Source organism: Carassius carassius, chromosome 41 (assembly GCF_963082965.1).
Source record: "Carassius carassius chromosome 41, fCarCar2.1, whole genome shotgun sequence".
NCBI classification, from domain to species: Eukaryota; Metazoa; Chordata; class Actinopteri; order Cypriniformes; family Cyprinidae; genus Carassius; species Carassius carassius.
Window position 1 is genome coordinate 780,176 of NC_081795.1, and position 16,171 is coordinate 796,346.

Below are 16,171 nucleotides of genomic sequence, written 5' to 3' on the forward strand. Positions count from 1 at the left end.
TTTAATGCATCAATTTAAATTATTTATAATTATTTTTTATTTCATTTTATTTACAGTAATGAAAATGTTTTTTTGTTTTTTTTTTATGGTTGAAGTTTAGTGATATACAATAATCCTGAATAATAAGAATGTGTATATATAAAAATATAAAGCTGTTTTTATTGTCTAACTTTCTATTTAGTGATGAAAATAAATAAATAAATATAATTGACAAAATTCTATAAAAACTTGGCCCTACAAAAAATAAAATAATAATAAATAAAATAATAAAATATTTAAAAATAAATTGTTATTAAATAAAAATGAACAGATTATAATTGGTAAGTGCTATTATTAAAACAGTGTCTCAGATGCTGATTTACCTTCTTTATAGTGGTATTTCTTTATGGTGGGTGAGCTCTGGGTGGGACTCTCTGGTTTTATGTTTTCAGCATCAAGTTTATCTTCTTTCTCCTCCCAAGTCTCCTCCAGTTCTTCAGCAGGGGGCGGGGCCACTGGGGCGGGACTCTCTGGCTCCGCCTTCAATTGGGGTGTGGCCTCTGGCTCAGGTGGTGTGGGCTTTAAAACAAGACAACAGCTCACTTTCATTAAAGCCCATAAATGGTTTAGTCTTTGATTCACATCGCTCACAGCAATGCCAATCACTTTGCATAAAATTTAAATGAACAGGCCTTGAACTACTTTGTCATAATTGAATATAAAGAAATGTTCACAGACCTCTTTGAAGGCATCAAGCAGATCTCCTGCCTCCTTCTTGTTCAGGTCTTTCATTTTTCTCTTCTTCTTTGGCACTGAAACAACTGCAAACACACAAACACGGACTGAGCACGAAGATAAATGCACTATGAAATCAAAGAGACATCAACGGCATTCAGTAACCCTGATATAAAAACAAACTCCAGCGAGGAAAGAGCTTCAGGCCAGAAACAGACTCTCATGCAATTATGCAAACACTAACTGTTGGTGTACCATTTCAGCTGTGTACTTCCTTACTACATAGTAGGCGAAACAAAATAATGTATTCATAACATAGCATGCAACCGGTCCTCGAATGACCCACTATTTCCAGCGAGATTCTAAAGTGCCCATGTGATGGACGAAGTGCATCCGGATTACATTTATACTACATGGAAAACAGGGTTTTTTTAACGGTTGCAAATAAAACACTTAATCTGAGAGTATGCGATTTCAAATGCATGAAATCTTACTTAAAATGTGTTACTGTGATGGTATCAAACCTCCAAAACTCAAGGGGGCGCTAGAGTTTCCTTTAAATGTTATTAAACCAGATGTTATCATTCAGGTAGCTAGATGTAAACTTGCTCAAAGATTCTCTTGGAATTGTTGCTCTGTACGACTGACTGAAAAACAAAACAAAAAGCAGTTTATGTTCCTGTGTGTTATAGCTCCCCTTGTGGCAACACTTGAAATTTTGCGTTGTCATTGTTATCTAGAATTAAAACGGCTGAAATTTGAAATAAAACTAAACAAAAAAATAAATGTAACTTAAAATACTCAAACTTTATTTTATTTCAAGTTGAACGACTAAAGTAACTAAAACAGAAACAAAAATAAAGCTAAAAATATATTTAAAAAGACTGTATAATGAAATCACTAAAAGTAAACTAAAACTACAAAAAAGGGAAAAACTGATAATGTATTAGCTGTATGAAGTGGAAAAAAAGAACATATTCAAAATACTATAATCGTACGTAACACTAAAATTGCACCGTTTTTTTAACGCAATTTTTACGCAACACACAATAAAGATCCCTATAAACGACTAAAATCTGAAATCAAATTAAAATTAGACGACACACAAACATTAGTTAAAATTTTCAAGTTGAAATACTAAAATTTAATAAAACTAAAATTGAAATAAAAATAAAGCGCGATAAAAAAAACTTAAGAGTGTAACAATTTAAACTAACTTAAGTTCATTCAAAATTAAGTATTATAATTGTTAATTAAACACTGGCACTGTTATTTTATATTTTAGAACATCTGGATTCATATAATAGCATACTACTTTTACTATTTCCAAAGCACGAATGATCATACCTTGCATAGTACTATCAGAGGGAGTGGTCTGTGTAGTGGGTGTGTCCTCTCGTTCTTCTCTTGGAGGGGGTGTGGCTTTAGAAACTGCCTTTGAAGAGGCAGTGGACTCCTTGAAAAGTGGTTCAGGGATTTCCTTGGCAGCGAGTGAAGTTGTTTCCTTGACGACTGGCGTTGTTTCGACAGGGATCACGGTGAAAACAAGCGCTTCCTTGACAACAGTCTCCTGGGTAACCTGCGGAAGGGTTTCTACATCAACTAGTTTAGGCGTTTCCTTGGAAACAACAGGGACAGTCGCAGTGACGACAGAAGCAGGGGTTTCCCTTACAAAAGGAGCAACTGTGTCCTTGACGACAACAGCAGGGGTCACCATGACAACGGGAGGAATAGGTTCCTTGACAACAGGAGCTGGCACTTCCTTAACGACTAAAACAGGAGACTCCGTGACAACCTGGGGATGGATTTCTTTGACAGTTCTATCAGGGATATCGGTGGTAACCGGCGGTGCTTCTTTCGTGACGTCTGGCTCGGCGATAGGACTGATGTCTCTGTGGGCGGAGCTAACCGGGAGTCCGTTGAACAGCTGAAGCTCCTCGGGCTGCACTATTGGTGATTCCAGGGTGGGGAAAGGCAGTGTTACATTAGTGGGTGTGGTTCCGGCACCGTTAGAGGCGGGGGGTTCGAACACAGTGGGCGGGGTGTGGGAGTCATCTGTAGGTGCTGGGGGCGGAGCATCTACCATATCACATATCAGACTGGTAGGGGGTGGAGTCGGAGGAGTGTCGGGTATTGGGCTTTCACCCGGAGGGATGGGAAACTCTGCTCTTGTTGTCATGGCAACTGCAGGTGTGCCATTGTCACCATTGGGCTGCGTGCGTTTTATTACGCAAAAATAAAAATGAATTATTTTTTAGTAATTTGAACCGACATGCAAGTAAAACATTAATTTTAGCTTTACACAAAAATTGTAACTTATTAATAAGTCATTAATATATATTTCCTGTAAATAAGGTTGCTATAACATCTTCATTTTAGAGACATTTAGACTTTCAATATTATAAATGTAAAACAACTAGGGTAACTAATATTAGTAAAAAAAACAACAACAACAACAACAAAGAAAGGTCCTCAAATTATTGAGAATAATTAAACAGTCGGTAATAAAAACATTAAATACAATAAAACAGAAATAGTCTTCACTTTCAGAATTAACTTGTTAACGGTCACTCACATTTTTGAACATAGACTTGAAAGTACATGATCCAAACCATAATTTTTTTAAATTTGTGACTGAAAACGTTTTGTAACTTGATTTTGATGTACCGTTTTCATGGTAATCCAATGTTTGAATTTAAAATCGGTTTCAAAGGATGAATTTTGAGATTTTAAGTTTTCAAGTGATATATCATTTCTGATGATTTCTAAAGTGTGATAGAGAAAAAGGCAACAAAGACTTAGTTTTTTTTTTTTTTGACAAAGGTTAGAATTCCTGTTATGATGTAAGATTTATTTATGACAGTTAACAGGTTTTAAACTTGCTTTGTTTATTATTAAAGCTATAAAAGTCTTTCAGTCATGAGCAGTGAGTTATATTATTTTTGATATTTGATTAATATGAAGCACACAGTCTGCAGCAGGAATATTAGGCTGCTGTCACTTTAAGAGCTGCACGGATTCAATTCACTGTTACACGTATTTTCATTTTCAACTGTTTATGTTCATATATTACATAACAATTAGGATTTATGGGACTAATAATCACCGAGTTCTGCATTTTGTCACATTTTTGTCACTCTTCCGTCTCTGAGCGCATGCACAGAATGCATCCTGAGTAGTGATCGACCGATATTGATTTTTTTATAACCGATACCGATTACTTGCATGTTTATGTGCTCGATAACCGATACGCAGAACCGATATTTATTAACTGTCATAAAGTAAATAAATCACTGAGTGAAAAAAAGAACACTTCACTTTGGTTTTTCCTCTTTTCAATCATCTTTTTTTTAAATGTGCAAAATTAGTCATTCATGTTAAATTTAATCTGTATATTACAATACAAAAACATTTTATTTATAAAAAGCATCAACAGCAACAACACTAGTATTAACGATAAGCAAAATTTTTTTGAATGTCTAATGTTTTCAAATGGAGAAAATAAATAAAGGACAGGAGTCATATAAACTTAATTTTAAACTACCGTTTTATTAGGTTTATAAACTGTTTAATAGCTACAGAGTCAAGAATAATTCACTGGATGATGTTAATTCACTGAATAATATTCTCTGGAATATTGGAATATAACACACAAAACATCGTATTTTATTGCATTTCTCAACTGGAATGTTATATCAAAATTATTAATAATGTTTTGTCCTTCTAGATTATTAACATGCACTCATTCATGGCTGTATAATTTAGCTCATAAAAAGTTACGTCTTTATTGGGAGACGATATTAATGTATTATCTGCGTGACTTCGACTTCACGGGAATAACGATGAGCATAGAAATCAGAGAGAGAATTAAATTCAGTGCTTTTATTTCCAACATGCATTCAGGCTGCATATTAATTTAGACAAAGTAATATCTTTATTGGGACAGGACTGGATGGATTATTTAACATGACTCCGTGAATGGGTCTCTATTTCTTAGAGCCAAGCTGCATAAACTAGCCTAGTTATATCAGGCATTTATGTAATGCAGCAGCGGTTCTCAATTCCAGTCCTGATGCCCCCTAGCTCTGCATATTTTGCACGTTGCATATTTGCATTTTGCATATTTTAATACACCTGATTCAGATAGCCAGCTTGTTAGAAGTAAGCTCTGTGCATGAACTGTTGCCATTGACATGCTTCCCACTCCCTGAGCAGGGGAGATCTGTTGAAGTTTGCTTTACTTCTAAACATTCTTTCACGGATTTGCGCTGCGAAACGTCTTCTACACACGGACATCATATACCTCTGTAAATAAATACAATTTAAACTTGCGTCTTGCACACTTCAGTGCACTTTGAATGTAACATATACGTTCACTTCAGAATCATGGTGGAATATCCTGTTATGTCCACTTCAGCAGGACTGGAATTGAAAACCGCTGATATAATGCATTTAATTTGTGCTTAACTGGCTGTTATGTTAAATAAAGTTTACTAACTACAGCAAATTAAGTACCTGCACGCTGTTGTTGTTGTCTCGTCTCAGATGCACTGCATTGGCGATCCTGTGCGCAATTCTTAAAACATCCACAAGATGGCAGCGTTTATTGGTGAATCCGATATTATAAAACCGATATCAGATTATGATAAAATGCTTAAATATCGGGGAAAATATCAGTAAACCGATATATCAGTCGATCTCTAATGCTGAGGAACAGCCCTAGTGCTCTTTCACACTTAAAACATGAAAAAAAATCTAATAAACTTTAATCAATCAAGCACGTCCCATTTTGCGAAAGTCATGTTACATAATTTTACTGTTTGCATGTGAAATTGGGCTTTTATGGAGGAGCAAAAGAGCACTGCTGGAAAAAAACGGAATGGGACGCATTAATCATTTTATTTTCATTATTTTATTTTCATAATCATTGAAGGGCGAAATTGAATTTAGATTAAATGCACAGTTCTAAAAGAAATTATGACAAAATGTTCATTTTTAGTTTATGCAGAAATGTATTATTTTTAAGTAATTTGGACATGAGAGTAAATAAAATGTTTATTGTTAGTTTACACACAAAAAAAAAAAAATCTAATTAAATAAAAAAAATAAAAATCAAGTCATTTGGACCAACACGACAAAACACTAATTTTTAGTTTTCTCAAAAAAGAAAATTATAAATTATATATTTGGTCAGATGTGAGAGTGAGTGAATAATGACTAAACTTGCATTTTAGTTTATGCAAAAAAATAAATAAAAAAATCCTTAAGTCATTTGGAACAAAATAAATACATGACAAAACATACATTTTTAGTTAATGCAAAAATTAAAAATGATTGGTAAATCATTAAAACCAACATGAGAGTGAGTAAACAAAACATTAATTTTTTACCTTATGCTAAATTGGAAATTATTTTATTTATTTTTATAAGTAAATTGGACTGACATGAGAGTGACCAAATAAAATGCTTATTGTTAGTTTACACACACAAAAAATAAAAAATAAATAAGTCATTTGGACCATTATGAGTACATGACAAAACTTTTTAACTTATGCAAAAATTGAAATAATTTCAAGTCATTTGGACTGATATGAGAGTGAGTAAATGATGACAAAACTAGCATTTTAGTTTATGCAAAAATGTATTGTCATTCTACTGAGTGAGTAAATAAAAGGTTTATTGTTAGTTTATGAAAATAATTGTAAGTCACTTGGTCTGATGCGAGAGGGAGTAAATAATGACTAGCTAAACATTCATTTTCAGTTATGCAAAAAATCCAATAAGTCATTAGGACTGACGTGAGTGTTGAGGTGTTCAGGTGTGATTTCATCACCTGTGGAGGTGTGGGTGTGAAGCCGCTGCGCCCTCCAAACATGATCTCTTCTGTGATGTCAAGACCTCCCTGTTTAGGGTCTCTGATCCTGATCTACACAGAGAGAGAGAGAGAGACATTAACATGCAACACATGAAAAGACTAAAGCACGACTAAGTCACGATATAAACAACAGAAAAACAACAGCGTGAGTGATTTAACCCAAGAAGCATTTCTCAGTAATGTGAGAGACAAAATATGCTATGTATGTCTCTGACACACACACACACACACACACACACACACACACACACGCAGTGCAGCACCTTATAAAGAAACAAATGCACAAGAGCAAAAGCAGCCTGGTAACCTTCCTCGTACAAACTCAAAACTGACTGTTACTCCAACTTATCTGCACTTAACGCAATTAATTATAACTCAACTCACTAGCTTTCTGAGACAAACACACACACACACACACACGCATGAGGCAGCACATTCCCTACCTTCCTCCCCTCGGACAGAGAGGTTGAGTTCTGCTAGGCCCAGCTCATCCTGGGGCTGGAGTTTAAACCCAGCCTAACTCAGACACATTAAAGTGGGCAGCAAATTCAGACAAAGCCTGGGCCGAGGTGGGCCTCAAACTCTCTCTCACAGGAGAGAAGGAGAAATCTAGTGAGAGAGAAAGTTTGGGCTTGCGAAATGAGTGCACAGGAATGTGGAACGCCCACCACACCGAACAGAGAGCGAGAGCGAGAGAGAGAGAGAGAGAGACAGGGTGGAGACTAAGAGCCACGTGGAGCGACAGAACTGAACCGAATGACTCTACTTAGACACTGACTAAGAGTTAGGGACTTTTTATTCAACATACAAGTAACCCTAAAGACATTTGTTAAGACAAAAAAAATACAACGCGTCACTGTTTCCACGAAAATATAAACTGTTTTCAACATTGATAATAATCAGAAATGTTTCTTGAGCAGTAAATCAGTATATTAGAATGATTTCTGAAGATCATGTGACACTGAAAATACAGCTGCACATCACAGAGATAAATGGTAATTTAACAGATATTCACATAGAAAATAGCTGTTATAGATTCTAATAATATTTCACTGCTTTTACTGTGTTTTTAATCAAATAAATGCAGCTTTGATGAGCAGAAGAGACTTGAGACTAATTTTTAACTACTTTACTAGCCAAATAATAAATAAAATAAAATAGAAATAAAAACTAAATTCTTTTATACAGCGTTTATTTTATTAACTACAAATACAGCTCATCGTAAAATGAGCGTTTGAATGAATAATTTTTGTTTAGATTAAGTAATTCATCAAATATTTCGATTCAGATTTATTTAAATTAACAAAATGTTTTTAATACGTTTTAATAAGTTTTCGTTTTAGGTAATAACCCTGGTTGAGGTCAGCGTTGGGTCAGTTACGCATAAATCAAAATTAATTACTAGTTACTAATTACATCTGCAACCGTGTAATTAGATTACTGTACTGATTACGCTCTCTAAAAAGTACTGAATAACTAATTATTTTCCACAGTAAATCCCACATCAAGCTCAACCAGTTGAATACAATAACATAAATAACATAAAATTGCATAAATTATTTTAATCTCTATTCTATTTCTATTCTTACTAATTGTTTTCTATTTATTTATTTATTATAAAAATGACCCTCTAACACTAGCATTTTCTATTCTATCTTTTTACTGTTTTTATTTTTTATTAATAAAATTCTAACAATTGCACTCTATTGTATTTCTATTCTTACTTTCTCTTATAAAAATGACACTCTAACACCAGAATTTTTTATTATATTTCTATTCTTACTACGTTTTCTTTTTATTAATTATAAAATGACACTCTAACACTCGCATTTTATATTCTATTGCTTTTGACATGTTTTATTTTTAATAAAGCATTTCTATTCTATTTCTATTCTATTAACTTGTAATATTTTTATAAAAAAATACCTTCTAACAGCTGCACTCTATTTCTATTTCTACTACTCATTTTCTTCACATTTATTATATAAATGGCTCTCTAACACTAGCATTTCTATTCTATTTCTATTCTTACTACTTGTTTTCTTTTTATTTATAAAAAAATACCCTCTAAAACTAGCATTTTCTATACACTTTTTATTCTTTAGACTTGTTTTATTTTTATTAAAGAAAAAGACCATTTACTACTTGCACTCTATTCTATTTCTATTCTTACTACTTGTTTTCTTTTTATTTATTATAAAAAATACCCTCTAACACAAACATTTTTCATTCTATTTTTATTCTTTTGACAGGTTTTATTTTTATTAAAGAAAAAGACTATCTACCACTTGCACTCTATTCTATTTCTTCAAATTCTATTCTATTTCTAATTTATTATAAAAAGAAAAACTCTCTTACACCTGCACTCTTTATTCTATTTCTATTTTTACTACTTGTTTTCTTTAAAATTACCCTCTAACACTAGAATTCTCTTTTCGATTTCTATTCTGTTTTTTTTTCTATTCTATCTACTATTTTATAAAAACCCTTGCTCTGTGTACTGCATTAGGCTAACCAAAACTTGTAACACCACTCACATATTATTCCCCTTTTACTGGTCTGATTGCTTCTATTGTCCTCATCTGGGTAAAAGCATCTGCTAAATGACTAAAAGTAAATAGAAACATTAAAATCATACGTTACACTTTGATGTTAAATCCACTAAATATTTGATAGACTATACAGTATTTTATGCAGGGGCAACTGTAATTAAATGACATAAAAACAAGGAGTAATCCCTTACCTTACTATTTCAAGGCAAAAGTAATTACATTACAGTAATTAATGCATTACACCCAACCATGCTTGCAGTTCTCTCTCTCTCTCTCTCTCCTCTTTCTCAGTTTCTATTCCTCTGAAATGAAACCTCGTTGAGGCCCAGAGCAACACTCGAGGACTCAAAGTCCAACGGTCCAGCAACCTGATAACAGCACAAACCCACGCTCAACACATCACACACAAAAAAAATTCAACTACTCAGAGTTGCTGATTATAAGTACAGAAATAATGTAGCTTCAATTTCTTGATTACATCCATTGCAGAGGTTTATGGGAGTGGACATCACTGCAGATCGATGATTGGTAGATATTTCTCCAAAGGATCATGGGTAATGCAGTCTTTTACTAGAAATTGCACCGTTAAATGTAAAAATAGTGGCTGTAGTAAAATGATTTATTCAAACATACACTGCATAATGACAACAACAGTTTAAATAAACATTTTATGAACATTTAATCGGTCAATGAGTTTGGCACTCATTTTGGTAGAAACTGAAATTTCATTTTTATGAATATTTCTGGTTGCTGATATTTCAGTGCATTACTAGGACAAACCAAACCAAAAGATAATAAAATGCATCCAAAACACAAAAAGCCACCATCAAAACACAGTCATAGAAAACTAATTATGTCAAAATGTAAAGCAGAAACATTCAGGCGAAGAAAGAAAGATAGAAAGAAAAATTACATAAAAGACAGAAATTAAATACAATTAATTAAATATTAGAAAGATAATTAAATAAGAAAACAAAAATGAAAAAATGAATTAAATTAAATATAGAAATAAAAATAATAAAAATAAAAGGAAGACAGATCAATACAATATAAAGAAGGAAAAGACAAAGTAAATAAAAGAAAGAAATTAAATATAGAAATAAAAATAAAATACATAATATAAATATTACAAAGAAAGAAATTAAATATAAGAAAGAAAAAGTAAGAAAGATAAATAAAGTAAAAATAAACAAAGAAAGAACAAAAAGACAAATTAAATTAAAGAAAGATTTTAAATATAGAAAGAAAAATAAAATAAGAAAGAAATCAAAAATGAAAAATGTAAGAAATTTTAATGTTAGAAAAATAAATAAAGGAAAAAATAAAGGAAGGAAGAAAAGAAGAAAAAGATAAAGTAAAAAGAAAGAAAGGTATAAATAAAAATACATAAAGGAAAATCAGACAGAAACAAGAAAAACAAAAACTGCAAACGGTTCAGAAACAGGAAAGATGTTCATAATAAACCTGCATTTGTTGCATATCCATGTCTTAAATTAATTCTGCACATTGCCCAGTCATTTTAAAGCCTTGATTTGTTCAGTTTGCGGCAATTAAAGCAGCATGAAATTAACAAATTAATCTGGATAGATGCAATGAGGCTCACTAGAGCACATTATTCTTAATTCTGAAATAAATTGCTGATAAAAACAAGTCAAAATAACAACCTTGACAGCTCAATTGCTGGAACAGTGAGAGATGCATGACAAATGTGCATTAGATAAAGAAATATTTTGAGTAAAGGCCACAGAAAGCCCTAAAGCTTCAGACGCAGAAGACGGATGGATGCTTTACCTGCTTGCGTTCCCGTCTGGGCGGAGCTTGCTGCTCCTGTTGAGGGGGCGGGGCCTGTTGCTGCTGAGGGGCGGGGTTCATGATGACAGTCGGCGGGGCAACAGGGGGCGTGAACTGGGGCTGGGTGGTGCAATACGCCCCAGCTGGAACCAAAAATGGTACAAGTGCCTCAGACTTCTCAAAACGACAAGCTCCAATCTTTGCAATCTATCCGTAATTTCAGATTCACACTTTCAAGACTCTGGGGTCAAATCTCAGAAACCGCTGAACTATCAGTGATTCTAAGTAGAGCCTGACCGATATGGGTTTTTTAGGGCAGATACCGATATTAGGGAGTAAAAAAACAAACAATCAAAAACGGCACAGCCAAATGCTTTAAGAGCTAGACACACCTGAAACTAACCAGGTTAAAAACCTCATAAAGAGTTTCAGATATATAAACTCGGATACGCGTGGAACAGTCACGCGCACATTGAATAGACATGTAACCTACTTTCAGCATCATGCCTTTGCTTGAACTGCACCAAAAATACAATTATATAATCTAAAATGTTGATCTTACCTCGCCGGAACATCCTGAAGGTGCGGTGATGATGCGCTGCACTTTATCCCACTGTGATAGTCAAAATAAGTGTCTCATCTTTAATAATCCGTTTCATATGTGATAAAAGTTTAATTTGTTTTAATGATCTTCAGACGATCCACATCAAACAGGCTACAAATTCTCAACTCTTAACCCCTGGTCTCAGGTATCGATTAAGATGGAAAACAACATCGACATGGAAGTCTCACATCCCCGAATATTTTCTTTTTTTTAAAGAGAGATGACCCCGAGAGATGTCAGACAAAAATGTTTCATATAAGCTTCAGTTAGCAGTTATAATTGCCGCAAGAAGCTTTCAGACGAGCATTTAAAGTTTTACAATATCAGTCGATGTGACGGGAAAGAAGCCTTCTGGTATTGTATAGCACTTAAACGATGAGTCAAATCACTTTTCTTGTTAGAAACTGCCTTAGGATGCTAGAGATGCTCGGGTGGTTAACGGATGACAGGCGCCCCTGTGTCTTCAGGAGTCGGAAAGCTGGAGCACTATGGGAGGGAGGTGTGGAGGAGGGTATATGCGATGCCCGATTCGTGAAAGAGCCATTTCTGCGAATCGGATCTTTTCAATGAATCAGTTGAATGGCTGCGACTGACGAGATCTCGAGCAGTTTTGGAACCGAGAACCGTCGATTTTTTGGATTCGTAAAGAAAACTGAAACGCTGAAAGTAATTAATTTTAATAATCGCATGCATGTTTAAAAATAAAGTGTATTGTTTGTGACTTAAAGGCGTGAAAGTTTGATCAATGTGAATAAGAGTTGGTTTTAATGTTATTAGCCTAAATAGCCTAGAAACAGCCTAAACTGTTAAAATGGATTTTAGTACGTTTTATGAGCTAAATCATGATGAAACTGATCTGAGAGACAGTGAATTGCAATAAACACCGTAATGAATTAACTTTAACAGAAAAACATAGGCTAAACATCAATGTGGCTTTCTTGGAACGTTTTAGCATACGGATGTCAGTGAGCGCGTGATGACGCAATCACGCTGTGACGCATTAAAAGCGTTCATTAAAATGGACAGTTCAAAAGAACCGATTAGCAGAATGGAATCAGCATCACTAGAGTCTTTAGAAGTGATGTGCATTTCGGCTCTTTTTCGTGAGCCGGCTCGTTTGACTCAGCTCACTGAAAAGAGCCGGCTCTTTTAGCTCACAAACGGCTCTTTAAACATGATTAAAGTGAGAAGAGAACGTCCAGTAAAAATAAGAACATACACATATTACAAGCATAGATAAATACAACACAATATGTTACAAATAAAATAAGGTTTGTAGAATTCAAATACAGAGATGTAATAATTAGGGAAAATAACACTGCATAGTGTTTTTCTGTATAAATCAAATATAGTGCGCACTAGCAGTGGTGGACGAAGTACACAAATCAAGTACTTGAGTAAAAGTACAGATACGTATAGTAAAATATTACTCCAGTAAAAGTAAAAGTACTCCTTGTTCAATTTTACTCAAGTGAAAGTACAAAAGTACTAAATTTTTTATGTACTTAAGTAAAAAAGTACTGAAAGATAGATGTTTGCAATTTTTTTTATAGGCTACTTAATTTAATTTTATATTAGCACATATTTTTTTTTATAATCCTACTGCTCAAAATACCTGGGATTTTTTCCAAAAAAAACACTATATGGAGTCAAGATATATTTTTGTTGTTGATATGGACTACCATCTGATTTTCACCAGTAAGAAAAAAGTATTTTAAAGTTTGTTGTTTTACAGAACATCACAGCTATTTATATATGACATAATAATAAGGCCTGAAGTTAGGAAGAACATTTTAAGGAAAATATAATTATATTTTTATAATGTTTTTTCCTTCTCAAACCTTGTCTGTGGTGTAAAAACAGCCCTGGCATCTCTTCCCACTTTGATAATGTGGTTGAATAAAAATATTTGGATATTATTTATAAAAATTACCTCAAGTTAGCACCAGCAAGCTTTTTAGCTAGACAGTTAGCATCAGCTAACAATGTTTACTTCTTTTCAGTACGGTTATGAATAAACATTCATGTCTGTCTACTCGTCTAGTTATTCCAAACAATATAACGTTACTGTTGATAAACAATATAAAATCAGACGTCACATAGGACATGGTAGCATTTTAATAAAACTGTTAATATTACGGCAGCGGGGAATTTGAACATGCATGAGTTATTTGATGTAATCTGTGTTAGTTTAATGGGGTTTCTTTTTTTACCTAAAACACAGAGACGCTGATTGATGTGTCTGCATCGTCTGCACTCGAGCATTTCAGTGGGCTTAAATAGATCACTCTTTACAGCGGATTTAGTTCCCAAACAACTGACAATTTTGACCTAAATATGATTTTCAGTTACAATAATTAATCCTAAATTTCGACATTAATAACTTACTTTTAGCAACATTAGCGCGCTCACAAGATCTCCCGGTTCTTACTTCTGTAGACTCGCACTAAACGGTTCATTTGAATCAGTGAGTGGTCGACTCCAGAACAGCTGCAATCGGATCATTCTAATTCATAAACGAATCGTTTGGTGCGATTTGCGATCCGATTTAAAAGTTTATTTTGAAAAGACTCATTATGAATCAGACACCGCTTCTGCGTGTCGGAGCACGTGATATGTTATAGGGAGTAACGATATGTTGTATGAAATGTAGTGAAGTTAAAAGTACGATTTTATGCTTTGGAATGTAGTGAAGTAAAAGTAAAAGTTACTCAAAATAAAACTACTCCAGTAAAGTACAGATACTTGAAAAATGGTCTTAAGTACAGTAACGAAGTAAAGCTACTCCGTTACTGTCCACCACTGCGCACAAGTAATGAAGTTTCATTTTGCGTTTTCTCTCTGTAATTGTTTAAAATTTGCTTGTGTGTGTAAATATGAACAAATTATTAACTTATACTCTATTATGGTCAAATTTTGCAATTAATCCGCGGATCACATGGGTGCCGAACCGTGGGTCTTGGTCTGTACAGATCACGGATCAACTACGATCCGTTTAACCATATTATAGTGCAGTACAAGTCAAAAGATTGGAAATTTTTCCCATATAGGCGGCTACATATATGAAAATAAAACTTCTAACCCTAAAAAAATTCTAACAAAAGGTTTCTCAGCTGTTTTCTGTAGTATTAGGTGTCCTTAATAACATACTAAAAGTTTACCAAAGTTTGACCACTAGAAAGGGGTAATTTTCTTAAAATATCCTAACTCCTTCATTATTTGACTTAGTCAAGTAATCTTGGTGTCTAACCCCATGTTTTCTGGGTCTATGAATCCATTGGACTTGTCTAAATTGCACTGACATGATTACATACTTATGAAATACATGATTTTGTGAGGTTTTATCATTGTTTGGGGTGAACCAGAGATGTAAACAATTTAGCCTATGTTATGTAACTCCTACTCAGTACCTGTTTTTTTTTTTGCTAAAACACAGACTTTACATTCGATGTAAAAGTTATAGCACCCAAAGGTAACTTAAATTGGAGTTGTATAACTTTGATCATAAACAACCGTGTATTAGCACAAACAGAGGGCTGTGTGTGAAACCTCTAAAATGGTCACTCATTTCAATTTTAATAAGGTAATACATATGTAATGCATTCTCTATGGATGTTTTTGAGTATAAAGGTGGCATTATACTAAACCCAACAAAACTAAATTCACAATGTTCAGCAATTCAGAAGATGGTAGAAGAGAATACTGACATTTGATATTGCTTGACTCATTGTAATGTTGTTGACAGCACAGTGTATACCATTTTGCTCAAACAAAATTAATCCTTGACTACTTAAAAAAAAAGAAAAGTTCTTTATTTTTTGTAATTTAATCAAAAAAAGTAAACTTTTGTATATTCTAGATTCATTGCACAAAAACAGAAATATTTCAAGAGTTTTTTGTTATAATTCTGTTTGTTACGACTTACAGCTTGGGAAAATAAAAATCAGTATTTCAAAAAATTTGAATATTCCATTTTGAGCTTGATTAGTTTTATTAATTATGAGTATAAATACTGGATACCTCCTGGGCTAGTTCAGAAAATGCAACCACAATTATGGGAAAGACTTCTGACTTGACTGTTGTCCAAGAGACAATCATCAACATCCTACACGAGGAGGGTAAGCCACAGAAGGTCATTGCTGAAAGGGCTGCTGTTCACAGAGTGCTGTATCAGAATATATTTATAGAAAGTTGACTGGAAGGAAAAAGTGTGGTAGCAAAAGGTGCACAAGCAACAGGGATGACTTCAGACTTGGGAAGAATGTCAGGAGAAGCCGATTCAAGAACTTGGGAGAGCTTCACAAGCAAGGAGTGGACTGAAGCCGGAGTCAGCACATCAAGAGTCATCACGCTCAGACGTCTTCAGGAAAAGCTATATCTGTCACATTCCTAAAACCAAGCCACTCCTGAACCAGAACATCAGAAGCATTTCACCTGGGGTAAGGAGGAAAAGAACTGGACTATTGCTCAGTGCTCAGTTCACAGTCTTCTTTTCAGATGAAAGTAAATTTAGCATTTCATTTGGAAATCAAGGTCTGGAGGAAGACTGGAGAGGCACAGAATCCAAAGTCCAGTGTGAAGTTTCTGATGATTTGAGTGCCGTGACGTCTGCTGGTGTTGGTTCATTATGTTTTA

At 34.0% G+C, this 16,171-nt stretch overlaps 1 protein-coding gene across 1 annotated transcript in view; it reads right to left on the bottom strand.

Annotated features, from left to right (window-relative positions):
* LOC132123003 (eukaryotic translation initiation factor 4 gamma 1-like) overlaps nt 1–16,171 on the bottom strand; it is a gene marked incomplete at its 5' end in the record, with an annotated part of 49,285 nt that overhangs the window by 18,486 nt on the left and 14,628 nt on the right. The window contains 5 exons of the mRNA XM_059533537.1: nt 363–558; nt 718–800; nt 2,062–2,938; nt 6,371–6,640; nt 10,933–11,075. Coding sequence (XP_059389520.1) covers nt 363–558; nt 718–800; nt 2,062–2,938; nt 6,371–6,640; nt 10,933–11,075 — 1,569 coding nt within the window. The remainder of the gene's footprint in view (nt 1–362; nt 559–717; nt 801–2,061; nt 2,939–6,370; nt 6,641–10,932; nt 11,076–16,171) is intronic.